The 13,975-nt window shown below is 32.3% G+C and overlaps 2 protein-coding genes across 2 annotated transcripts; one reads left to right on the top strand and one right to left on the bottom strand.

The window, feature by feature from the left end:
* Window positions 1–265: 265 nt before the first annotated feature.
* Window positions 266–3,109, bottom strand: LOC123224447 (rho GTPase-activating protein 2-like). The gene is made up of 4 exons (XM_044648102.1): window positions 2,637–3,109; window positions 1,923–2,043; window positions 1,486–1,836; window positions 266–1,301 (listed from the first exon to the last, which is right to left on the bottom strand). The coding sequence occupies exons 1-4, from the start codon at window positions 2,966–2,968 to the stop codon at window positions 693–695; spliced, it is 1,413 nt and encodes a 470-aa protein (XP_044504037.1). The 5' UTR covers window positions 2,969–3,109; the 3' UTR covers window positions 266–692.
* Window positions 3,110–6,752: 3,643 nt separating this feature from the next.
* On the top strand, window positions 6,753–9,651 carry LOC123224448 (NPL4-like protein 1). Its single transcript, XM_044648103.1, has 2 exons — window positions 6,753–7,948; window positions 9,053–9,651. Exons 1-2 carry the CDS (start codon window positions 6,968–6,970, stop codon window positions 9,305–9,307), a joined length of 1,236 nt encoding a protein of 411 aa, XP_044504038.1. The 5' UTR covers window positions 6,753–6,967; the 3' UTR covers window positions 9,308–9,651.
* The last annotated feature ends 4,324 nt before the right edge of the window (window positions 9,652–13,975 follow it).

Below are 13,975 nucleotides of genomic sequence, written 5' to 3' on the forward strand. Positions count from 1 at the left end.
CAATTTTTCTTAACGAGGAAGAACACGGAGACGTTAGATATAATTATAGGGAAGAGAAAAAAGAAAGAAAGAAAGCAAGAGGAGGCAAGTGAAAGGTGCTCTTTGGATTCCAAAAATATAGTAATCCCAGCATTATTAGCGTGCGGAATATTGAATATAAAAATGTGAGCAAGAAGCTAATAGTGGTTCATCAATGGATTAAAATATTTGACTGAAACGTGCATCAGCATCTCTTTTAGTAAGCCCTTGAACTTTAAAGCCAGTCTTGTGAAAGTATGTCAACAGTTCTGATTCTAATTATAGAAAAGCTTAATAAATTAGATCCAAATACAATTGAGGCTTAGCTTATTCACTAGCACACAACTGTAATATGCATGACAAGGTCAAACTCCCTAAGAAATCATCCACAAATAGACTTCTGGAATACTAAATTCCGATCTTAAATAAGTCAGGGGATGAATTTCTTTTACAATCTAAAACACCAACATAGAAATAGTACATGTTCAGCCCCAAGCTGAGCCATGACTGACTCTCTCAATCATCCACCACAAGCAAACACACCCTACCCCAATTCAAGCAATCCCCCCTATTTTCAAGCAATGTCAATGTACAGATACAACCATCCGATTGAAGAGAGAGCAAGAAAAACAAAATGGGCAATTTATCCTAGCCGTCAGAATGATATGACCGATTTATTGCACACACGTGATTGATGCTGACTCCACTAATTTCTCTACCATCTCCACATCCTTAGTGTTTTCATTGCCTTTTGATGGGCTCGTTTTGTTGGTTTTTTGTTCTACAGCAATCAAACTTGTCCTTGAGTCTTCTGCATCACTTGAACAAGAACTAGAGTTCTCATTTTTGCTATCAGTAAAAGATATACCAGACTCAGGAGTGAACCCAGAGAAATTTCTGGAACTTGCATACTCTCCCTGCAAATCACCCATTGGCTGCTTTAAGCAACCACCATTTGGGATATTTTTGTTCTCATCCAATTGCCTCAAGAAGCATTCTTCTATTTCACCCAGTGGCTCAGTTTCATCTTCATCTCCACTACTGTGGCTGTAATGTGCATTATCATCATATTCTGATGTTGGCCCCCTCAATTCACAGCTGCTATTCATCTCTTGCTGACTATCATATTCCTCATCAGTTTCCCGATCAGATGAATGTGATGACATTGGCGAATATCCTCCAGTTTCTGTATCTTCACGTTCCCTCAGACTTTTGGTAATTAGGGTCTTGAGCAAGTTCATCACTTGAACAGCATGCATCAAAGCCGTCAATGGATCAGACATCTGGTCAAGAAGCAGAAACACTTAGCAAAATTTTCAATTTCATTGTCTCATTAATTAAGATGAACATCTTGCATTTTTACATAGCTAAGATGAACATCTTGCAAAACTTCTTTTGTGGTATGACCTGTCATTTGAAAACAGGAAATACATTTTTACATAGCTAAGATAGACGAAAACTTATAACCTGTGTCATATTAGGAGCAAAAACCATGGCAATGTTTCTGGCATTCATTTTGTTGGATTCCTCTTCTTCCACAACATCAGCCATTAGCTCAACAGCCCAATTGAGCAATGCAGCCTCAGTTGGTCTCAATTGCTTCACAAGCTCAACAGATTCTTCTTCTGTGTTGCAATCAAGAACTTGTTCTGGTGATAGTCCATCCAGCACTCCTGATGGAAGTTCTCGGAACCAGGCCTTTATAAGGCCAGCCAGACAATGGACGTCAATATTGTCTGGCACAACGCCCCTGTTCAGCTGGTCTCTCACATGCTCCTCCTGACTATTCTCAGGGTTGATTCGGAAAATTCCCTCTGCCTACAAAGACACACAAAAATACGGTGACTAACTCAGTGCTCATTTTGCATAAACGTTATCTAATATGAAAAGTTAACATCAAGCACCTTAAGGCCTCCTTGTGAGTATAAACGTTCCTGCATCAGCAAGAGAATGGTTGGGACACTATTCCCCCTTGAATCAAAAGAGCATTGCATTGATTCCGCTGAGACGCCAAACACACTAGCACTGCAAAATATGATAGTCGAGAGACAAGACCATGAACAAGATGCCCGTTAAAAATAATGGACCATATGATGATTAATAATACCATTAAAACTAGCAGAACTACTGTGGACCTAAATTTCATTCTTTTCGCTACATAGAAAATGAATAATTGGGAAAGAGCAAAGCTGTTAATCTTGAATATGGGCTGTCTCGAACTCATCATAACAATGAGGTTGGGATTAAACTGTATCTTCTTATAAACTAAATTTGATTAAATAAAATACATTGAGCAGAAGTTATACTTAGTCCCTATATTCAGCTGAAGTTTGCAGCAGCCAAAAGAAGGTTTAGGGCTTCGAAAACGGTGTATGATTAACCTCTCCAAGGTGTCTTATAGTTCAGAATCCAATCATCACGAGGTAGAAGAATCAAATTTCACCATGGAACTACATTACGACTCATTTAAAGGCATGTTTTTGTGCGTCCGTACATGCGAAGGAGAAGTTCAAATTTCAAACACTCCAAAGAATACACCAGCAAACAAGATTAAAAGAACCAAGACGTACACTAATTCAAAATTGAACAAGAAGCATAAAAAATAACGAAAGAAGTACCTGGCACTTGGAACTTGACATGGAACTTCAACTTCGAACTCAACAGGAAGACCAAGAAAGCCATTGAAGGGATCAAAGGTGACGTGTGCTATGTGTTCTACATTGGTAGGCCACCCAATCTCCATATTATCAACCGTTGAGATAACATCTACATCTCTATCAAGATGGCAAGCCATCATAGACTTTTTCAGAGCCGCTATAAGAACTTCCGCCAATGAGAGCTGGTTCTGTTCTTCATAACGGCTTCTCGTTCCTTTGTTTCCTTTACCACCACCACCACCACCACCACCACCGCCACCACATCCAACTCTCACCATTACCAGCCCTGTCATTCTTCAAGATCAATCTCCCTTTTGCAATAGTTGTTCGTTGGGTTTAAGCGAGAAAAGAATTTAAATTTCAGGTTGAGTTAGTTTTATGGTTGGATTGGATTTATGTTGGGTGGGGTTTTCAAGTTTCAGACTTCGGAGTTTGTACTTCAAACGGCCACAAGTTTCAAATTTTCTCATGACTTTCACTTTATCAGCTCCGCTTTTCTTATTTAACCTTCTCTTTCCCGTTTATATCAAGAATGCCACTTTACAATATGACACTTGTGACTCCTCGCTGCTTTAAATCCCAATTTCCATTTTAAATTCATAATATAATATAAATAAATTAATAAATTGTAATATTATTTTCTAACAAATTATTTACTGTTGAATTTTTTAACCTGTAGTGAAAAATGATTAATAACCGGAAATATAAGGACATAATCAAACTTTCTTCTTTCTAATAAATCCATAATTATGAAAAACTTGGTAATAAATATTAACCACACAATAAATGGTAAAAAATTATGTAGCTTGTTTTAAATTTTGCTCAGAAGTGAACATGACTATGTGGGGTTCAATTTAATTTGGTAGTTTGATGCCATAATTACAGTTTGGTGAATGAAATAATGAATAATTTCCAATATAATGATGGAATCATTTTCATTTCCTTTTTGTATTCCCAACATATTTGTGTAAACGTTAGTTTGATGAGAGTAGGGCTGGATTCGAGCCGAGCCGAGCTCGGCTCGCAGCCAGCTCGGGCTCGGCTCGCAGCCAGCTCGGGCTCGGCTCGGCTTTTTGAGGGCCAGCTCGAGTTTGGCTCGAGTTCGGCTCGTTTTCAGTTCGGCTCGGTAACGGCTTAACTCGGCTCGTTTTTTATATCAAAACGACACCGTTTTGTATATATATAAAAATCAAAACGACGCCGTTTTATATAAAAAAAATTTTAAAAAAATATACCGAGCCAGCTCGGGCTCGGCTCGAGCCGAGCTGAGCCCGACTCGTTTCGGGCTCGAACCGAGCCGAGCCGAGCTCGAGCCCGAGCTGGCTCGGCTCGAATCCAGCCCTAGATGAGAGCCGCCTGGACTGGAGTGTTAATAATTCCCATAAATTAATTTTCTAATAATAATAATAATAATAATTATTATTATTATTATTATTATTATTATTTTATTTTATTTACACTTGCAATTAACCAAATCTTGTCTAATTTTTTATATTCCCCTCTTCTATTCCCAAAATAGCAAAGTCTCCCGGTCACTTTTACATATAATTATACAATTTTTATGTATAAATAATAACATATTATTATATAAATAAATAATAAAAAATAAAAATAAGATAATATCTAATTACATAATAATATATCATTATTTATATATAAATTTATATATATAATTTTATTTATATATATGTCAAATTTTTTATCAAAAAAATTCTATTTAAATTAAATATTTTTTAAAAATAAATTAATTATATTAAATAAATAAAATTTCAATATTCTTTTATTAATTTATAATTATTATACAGAATAATTCAGGATTTATATCTTGATTGGACACTTGCGGTCTCAAACCTATTCCATTTTGATGAGGATAATATTTTGAAACTGAAGGGTAATATTGTCTTTCCAGTATAACAAGAATCAATGCCATGCTGAGAGCCTGCGTATTGTATTAAAAAACCGAGGCGAGCAGAGGGAGCAGCCCAGACTGAATGATTTCGATCCTCAATATAATATTAAAAAAATAAAATCGTAGACAGTAAGCATACGTTCGTTGTGGGAGACAAAAGACAAGAACATGGATCGCCGTATGGGTCCCATGGTCCCACGAAAAATCCACAACGGGACTACAGCGTACCATCCAATATTCCAATCCAATGGGGGTTCTCCCTCCAAAAAGCCACTATTTGAATTTGAATTACTAGTTGTGACTGTGGTAAACAGAGATTAATTTGATAGTTACCACCCTAGGTTTTTCTTTTTCCTGCCAGACTCAGACATAGTGCTATTGATTTTATTTTATTTTATTTATTTGTTTTAAATCTATAAAAAAGAAATTTAATAATTTTTTTTTTAAATTTTTCTTCTCTATTTGTTTCTACTTTTCATCATGTAAGTTAATTTTATTTGTTCAAATCGTGAAATGCAAATATGTGATTAATGTTTGAAGGGATTTCAAGATCAAAAATTGAAAGAATTTCAATTTGAAAGTTCAAGAGGCAGTTGAACAATCAAAAGTAAAAATACTCAAAATATTTCATATATAAAAAAAACTGTTGTCATAGAAGAGTTTATAAATTATTCAAGCGAATATAGAAAATTATGTTAATTTTATTTTGTATTTGAGAGTTGGGTTTGGTTCCACGAATGTAGGCTTATGTTGAATCTTAGCAGTAAAAAAATGTTGTGTTAATGCTACTTTTTTTATTTACCTTGATTTAGTAGAATGTATTGTTTGATTGCTGAGAGAGACAAATTTTCAACTCAATTTTAAATAAGTAACAAAAAGCTGATGAAGAATTTGAGTGGCATGTGAATCTAGTGCAATGCAAGAGATTTCGAGTAGAATCAATTACATTTCTTTAATAAAGACAGTTAGATTGAGATCGAAGTTAAAGACGAGTTTGTTTTGTTAATGTGTAATTGTCTTTAGTTTTAACAGTGTTTGTCAAAGAGGTAATCAAAAGAAGAAATTCTACAAAAAAACCTATGGTCTTGCTGAAGACATTGTTAGAGATATGACTTGAAATATGTTCAAGTTTGCCGGCCAAACTTCTCAGATTGCATTTTCACGACCACCTGTAATTTCATTTTCTATTGCACATGAGGGATGCCTCAATTTTGTTAAACCCAACGACAAGCTAAGCAATGCGTTCTACAATTTCATAGGAAAAGGGTTAAAAGGAGATAAAGACCCTTCACTGGACCCAGCCTATGTGGAATTCTTGAACACCAAATGTCTGAACCTTAGCGACACAACAACCACAGTCCACATGGACCCTGAAAATTCCCTAGATTTTGATACTCATTACTATGTTAGTCTTAAACAGAACAAGGGTCTCTTCCAATCCGATGTCGCCCTTTTAACAGATAAGGGTGCAACAAATATAATTTCCAAGTTCTTCATTGAGTTGCGCAATTGATGAAGCGAATGGGTGCTATGGGGGTTCTTCTCGGCACCAATGGGGAGAGAAAAAAAAAAAAAGGTCTAGTGGTGTTAATTGATTATCTATGTCATTACTGTGATTGATTGGTGAGTTTTAGGTTTTAGGGATTTCATAATTGATTGCATATATCTGTAAGCCGGTTATCATTCATAGTGATTGTAAATGTTAAGAATAAGGCAAAGAAATATTTTTCACCCAAATTATGATGTACTAACAAAACTTCATCCTTAAATTTATAAAGTCCATTTATACACCCATCATCTGCTTTTGTTAAAGAATTTTGTTACGTACAAAGGCATAAAGGTAATTTTGTATTGATTCTCATATGTTGGTTAAAAATATCATTGAAAACCACTTTAAGAGGTTTTAAATTATTTGGTTTAATAATTATAAGACTAATTATTAAATTTTAGATTTTATCAATTTGATATGTTCAGTTAAATCTCAATACAAATTAATTCGTTTGAAAAAAAAAAATCTTTAAAAAATCTGTAAAAGCCTAAATCAACAAGGAGTCCATCAACTAATAGAACTAGGACTCTGAGTCCATTATCAAAACGATCCGTTTCATAACGATATGCACTGAAGACTCCTCGGTTAATGTGAATCTGAATCCTTAGTTGAATGGGACGAGTTTTTCTTACTTACACAACAAAAAAATCTGAATCCGAAAAGGTCATCTATAATTCATCTTTACCTTCTTCCAGTCTTTATTCCCAAGAAATCCCGAAGCTGCAGAGGCTTCTCTCACAAAATTCCGACAATTCACTCTAGGTACTTGCTCTCTGTAAATTATTAAATTCCCACTCAAATTTCAATCTGAATACATCTAACTCTCGACTAAACATGCTGCTTCGCATCCGCAGCAGAGATGGCCTTGAACGCGTCACAATCGACGGCGCAAACATCACAGTATCACAGCTCAAAACCACAATCCAATCCCAGCTCCAAATCCCTGTTCAAAATCAAACACTTTCGACTAACCAAAACCTATTGTTAGCGAAATCACCGTCCGATCTCCAGAAATTCGCTGATATGTCCAACCCAGACACACCGTTATCTTCTCTAAATATCTCCCACGGCTCAATTATTTTTTTGTCTTATGAAGGAGAACGCAGCATCAAGGGCCCTACGTTCCACCCGGCTGGATCTTTCGGCCGCAAGATGACCATGGACGACCTGATTGCGAAACAGATGCGAGTCACGCGGCAGGAAAATCCGCATTGTGAATCTGTCTCTTTCGACCGCGATTGCGCCGATGCTTTTCAGCATTACGTTAACGAATCACTGGCGTTCGCGGTCAAACGCGGGGGATTCATGTACGGAACGGTGTCGGAAGATAAAAAGGTGGAGGTGAATTTCATCTATGAGCCGCCACAGCAGGGTACGGAGGAGGTGCTTTATATGTTACGTGATCCGGAGGAGGAGAAGTTGGTGGATGGGATTGCTGCTGGATTAGGAATGAAGAAAGTAGGATTTATTTTCACACAAACGATAATGCAGAATAAAAAGGATTACACTTTATCGAACAGGGACGTTTTGCAGGCGGTTGAGTATCACGCGGAAAGCGATATGGAGGAGTGGGTAACGGCAGTGGTTAAGTTGGAGGTGAATGAGGATGGAACTGCAGCAATTCATTTTGAAGCGTTTCAAATGAGTGATATGTGCGTTAGGTTGTTTAAGGAGGGATGGTTTGAGACTGAGATTTCGGAAGGTGATGATCCCAAATTATCGAAGATGAAGAAGGATGTGGTTGTTGGAGTGAAAGATGTTAAGGAGGTTGATAATGATTTTTTCTTGGTGGTTGTTAAAATTTTGGATCACCAGGTGCATTTTTCTTTCATTGAATTACTCTTAACTTGCTGATTAAAGATATTAGATTGTGTATTACTTAACTAATAACTTATATGTGCACGTTATATGTTAGGGTAGTTTTTTTTTTTATATAGATAGCAAGGGAAATAGAAGAATTGAAACTTGAGATTAAGTTAGGGTCATATGTGGTGTGTTAATCTTCTCTTGGAATGCTTTGGACTAAGCACTGTCAGCTTTGTAATTTTTTTAGCATGGCTTTTTTTTTTTTTTTTTACCTGAGAGTTTTGAGTCATTGTTCTAACCTTGGTTGCTCTGACATGTTGCTCGTGAATCTTTCTTTCCTATGAAGTTGTGATATGTTGTTCATTTGAGTCCACTTAGGTTTTATTTGAGTCGTAGTTTCAGTTATATATTGTTTCTCTGTGGAACATGGTTGTTCAATAAATGAATTGGCATCTAAAGTTCGAATGTTTTGTTGTTCCCTTTCTCTTATGAGTTAAGACAGGAACCGAGAGTTGACATTTCATTTAGTCTTCAACATTTAATCAGCAACTTTTGGTGTAATGGCGATTTAACATTGATAGGCATCTGTAAATTAGTGACTGACTATCCGATCTGAAAGATTAGAGCAAGCTTCACTAATATCTTAAATCTATCTTTAGGCAAACTATTATACAGTCTAAACTCTAAAGTGTAATGTTATTTTTGTTTTCCAGTTAATGGATATCTTGACTTCAATTATGCATTAGTGTGACGTAGGCTTAATAGGAATAAGCATTATAATAGAGATGGTATTCTCTACCCCAGGTTGGCTACAAAGTCAGGTGTTCCCTTAGTGGAGAAACCTAGTGTGACACTATATATGAGGTTCTAAGCCTTCCTTAGGTTTAGGTTAGGGTCGCTTCTCAGGTAAAATTTTATTATTATTTCTAGAGTAATTTGAAGAGCCTCTGGTTTAATATTTATTGTTGATTTATGTATTTATAGAGCCCTGGCTTGCATGAGTGGTTACTTAGTTTCTGTAGAGATGGAACTGGTTCTTTTTGATGTTGCAAACTGAAATGTTGTAATTTGACACATCCTGTTGCCATTGTAATTACCTTTTTTTTGGTACAGGGCCCTCTTTCATGTACTTTTCCCATTGAGAACCGGAACACCCGAGTAACAATGAGGGCACTTAAGAATCATCTGGACCGGTCACCGAATATCCCTTTAGTCAAGCGAATTTCAGATTTCCATTTATTGCTGTTTTTGGCAAGGTTTCTTGACCTAAATTCTGATGTCCCTGCATTGACACGATGTGTGCTGACACAGACAGCAGTACCAGAAGGTTATAAGCTCCTAATTAACTCAATGGCTGAAACTGCATGATATCAGATTGCGATTTGGCATTCTCAGCTGTGTGCAGTTGGCTGTGGGAGCAATTTTTATTGCTTTTTAACACCATGGGTGAAGGCCTCTGAGTCTCATTGAAGTTACAAAATGGTTATGTGCAGTTGTGCACCAGCACTTTGACCTTGTGCTATAAATAGTCAATAGGTCTTCTGTTCACTTCTTGCTGAAACAAGGCTGTGTTTATAATTACATGTATTTCAGTACTCTAGGCATCTGGAATCACTGGCTTTGCATATTAGTAGGTAAATTATATGGCATATTTTATTGCTTCCATGCTTCATTGCATTTTCAGACCAATAAAAATACATCATTTTTACAGATTTGAAAAGTGTTTTAGGAAATTATATAGGCATCTGGAGTCATCGATTCATGGCCAAAGTTTAGTAGCCGAAGATGTAGGAAAAAAATACAAACTCGAGGGAGAAATGTAACTTTTTAAAATTTACTCTTGAGATAAAATTATTAAAATTTTAAACTAAGAAGAGGAAATAATATTAATTTTTATATTTTTTAATATTATTAATTAAATACTTATTTTATCTATATAACTAATTAATTATGTTAATTTTAATAATTGATTCGTAAATATTTTAATTTTTGAAGCTTTAACAAATAGGAATTTGAGTTTTGACTGAACTTTGGTGAGAATAAATCTTTTGGCCTCCTAGATAAGATAAATATTGATTACATTATTATTGTTAGTACCTAAAATAAAATAACTTTAAATGAAAATGAACTATACACATTCGAAATGCCGAAGCGTGCGTGATATGATTTTTTGGATTTATACTAATATTATAATATTGTAAAACAGGAAAGTATATAATAGAATGCAACACCGAAAAACGGAAAAATTATATTAAATACCTATTTTATCTTTTTATTAAATAAAAATATCTATTTTTTCTATTTCTAAGTAAAAATATCCTAATTTTTTAAATATCAAAATTACTTTTCATCATATCTATATAAACTCTCTCACTCTCACACTCATTATATATCATTTTTATATCACTTAAACATTCACTTTCATTCTCATTTTTACGTAATATCAATTACTATGAGTTCATTCGAAAAGAAAAAGTTTATATTTTTTAATTCGAATCGAAAAAATTAATTCGTAAAAAAAAATTATTTATATGAATCTTAACTCAAAACTTAATTTTATTTATTAAATTTAGTTTATACGTCATGTAAAGAAGGTATTTTGATATTTGATAATAATTGAAGAGTTAAATGAAATATTATAAAAATATAAGACATTTTGATAATATATAAAAGATTTAAATAACATGTTAAGAATAAATAGATATATTCTGATACAAAACAATATACAAATATGTTAAATGAAGTGTTAAATAATTATGGAGACCTAAAAAAATGTTATAAAAATATGAGAGGTATTTTGATATTAAACATTGTAAGAACATTTTAAATGAAATGTTATAAATAGATAGATGCATTTTGATACAAGACAACATATAAGAGTGTTAAATGAAATATTAGATAATTATAGGGGATTAAATGAAAAAATACAAGTCGGCATATAATAAATTGACAAATATTGAAAAATAAAAATAAAATTTGAAATCTACACGTAGAAATACCCTATAACGTAAAAAACCAAAAATCTTAAAATTGTAGAAATTAGAAAAACGGAATTGAAATTCGAATTGTATATATTGAAATATCCTAGAATGTCAATAATAGAAAATTCTCTTGAAAATTTGAAAAGTATGAGTCGATATATACTAAAATAACAAAATTCAAAAAATCGAAATTCAAATTCAAATTTGGTACGTTGAAACACCAAATAATGTTAATAATCAAAAAATCGCTTGAAAATCAAAAAAGTACGAGTCGATATATCCTAAAATGACAAAAATAAAAAAATCGAAACTGAAATTCGAATTTTATATGTTAAAATAACCTAGAATGTCAATAATAAAAAAATTGATCGGAAATTTGAAAAAACGGATCTGAATTTTCAAAATTACATGTTCAAATAATTTAGAAGTGAAAAAACAAAAAAATTGATCTGAAATTTCGTAATTACATCGTAAAACGAGTCTAAAAAACACAAAAATAAAAAGATAGATGTCAAATTTGAAAACTACATATAAAAAACCCTAAACAAATATGAAATTCAAAAACTATATATTGAAAAACTTTAGGAGTGAAAAATATCAATTTACTCTCTTATAAATTTTCCACTTTTAACAAATCCAATATTTTTTCCTTGCCCCCTTATCAATTTTCTAACCTCTTACAAACCCTATAGTTTAAAAAAAGTCAATTTTCACCCAACCCAAGGTTTTCACGATTGCCCCACGATTTAGTGTAAAATTTCCCACGGACCCCATGGGTCTCCCCTTCTTCCCTCTCCCCCTAAAATTTTGAAAACGCTAAATTTCTCTACCCCACAGGCGCTCGTAGGAGATTATCATAGTGCCAACAGATCTAACCTATTTTTCGGCTAAAAATTGTCATTTTAGCTTTAAATTTCAACAAAAATCAAATCTACACATTTAATAACATAAAACCCCTCAAGAAATTCAAACAAAACAACTAAGAATCAAATCATTTTATGTATTGTTCAAAATCGAAACCCTAAAAATTCAAACTTTAAAATCCCCCTCAAATCTCAATATTCCTAACAATAAATTGATTCAAACAAGAAGTGAGATGATGTATTATCTTTATTTGTCATTTTCAATTGTCGAAAAACACGAAAAGACAAAAACCTATTACGTCTGTGGGAGATCCAAAATTTCTTTGAATTTGAATAGTAAATTTGTGGGAAATATGAGGTTTATATATAAAGACAGTTTGGTCCTTTCCCAAATTGAGAGCATTTTTGCTTAATCGTTAGAGTTTTAGGCATTTTCGCTTAACACTCCTTAGTTTTAGGAATTTATTATAATTCCCCCTGAAAAATGTTACAAGTGAACTAGAGGTGTTCATGGGTAGGCTTTGGTGCAATCTATCAGATTTACGATCGAATTGAATTGACCTATGGAATGTAAAAAGTCTACACTCCGACTCAATATATATGGAGCTGAACCTTTAAGGGATTGGTCTATTAATTTTAATAAAAAAATTAATTTTTAATGTTATAGTGATTAATTAAATAATTTTTTAATATTATGTGAATAATATCAATCAAGATCAAATCAACCCATGCTCTGGATTGAAAGATCCATAGGTCAAACCCGATATGCATAGTATTGAATTAGACATTTTTTGGGCTTCAAGTCGAACCAGCCAAATTGACACCTTTTCATGTAAGGTTAGATTTGAATCAAATCGAGTTTGAGTTTAAGTTCGATTCGATTTGTATGAAACTGAGCTCAAGCTTGGTTTGTTTCAAAAGAGTTGAGCTCCAGTTCGGTTCGAGCTCAAATCAAGTTTTTAATTAGTTCATTATTAAAATAATATCATTTTAATACATATAAGTCAAAATGATCTAATTTTATATCAAAATTTTTAACTTGTGAGATTGATGAGTTAAATACTCCAAAACTTAAGCTTGAGTTTGAAAATATTGAACTTTTATATTCGAATTTGAGCTTAAACTTGTTTTAGACATATTTAAATTGAGTTTAATTCGAATCTAACCATATCTACATGTGACAATCATTTTTTCTTTTTGTAAGATGATCCATGTTTAAAAGGGAAAAAAACCATTACTGAAGCTATACAACATCGGTTTTTCCCCCTAATAAATGTTCTTAGGATGACGAATAATACACTCTCTGTGTGAATATATTTTTGAAATAAAAAGACAATATTTGACATATAAAATTTGAATTAATGGTCGTTATAAAAATAAATAATAGGGATATTAATTAAAATAGATAAAAAAATTTTTGTTTATATCTTTTTAGGTAAATACATAGTAGTTTTATTTTTATAAATAAATTTTTGTGTAACTCCAAAAATACCCTCCCAACCCTGTAGCTGTAGGCGTTGGAAGGAAGGTGTGGTGCACACGGTGTGTGCGTAGTGCGCGCGGTGCATGCCCAGTGTGCAGTGCGTACAGAGTGCGTGCACCCTCATATAATATATATAAACAACTGCATGCACACTTTCTTTTATATATATATATATATATATATATATATATATATATATATATATATATATATTAAATAATACAATATAATATTTAAAAAATATAATAAATAAATATATATTAAATATTATAATATTTAATATAATATAGATAAATAATAATAATAATAATAATTTTTAAATATATATTATATTATTATATATATTTAAAAATTATTATTATTATTTATATATATTATATTAAATATTATAATATTTAATATATATATATATATATTATTTAATATATATATAAAATATTTAAAAAATATAATAAATATATATATAATAAATATTATAATATTTAATATAATATATAAAAAATAATAATAATAATTTTTGAATATATATTATATTATTATATATATTTATTATATTATAATATTATATATAATATATATTTAAAAATTATTATTATTATTATTTATGTATATTATATTACCTATTTTAATTAATATCCAGTAAGTAATGCACAAATGGTTAGTCTGCCTACTTAATTACTAGCGTAAAAAGGATTTTTATTTAAGTGTC

This window comes from Mangifera indica, chromosome 8 (assembly GCF_011075055.1).
Source record: "Mangifera indica cultivar Alphonso chromosome 8, CATAS_Mindica_2.1, whole genome shotgun sequence".
NCBI classification, from domain to species: domain Eukaryota; kingdom Viridiplantae; phylum Streptophyta; class Magnoliopsida; order Sapindales; family Anacardiaceae; genus Mangifera; species Mangifera indica.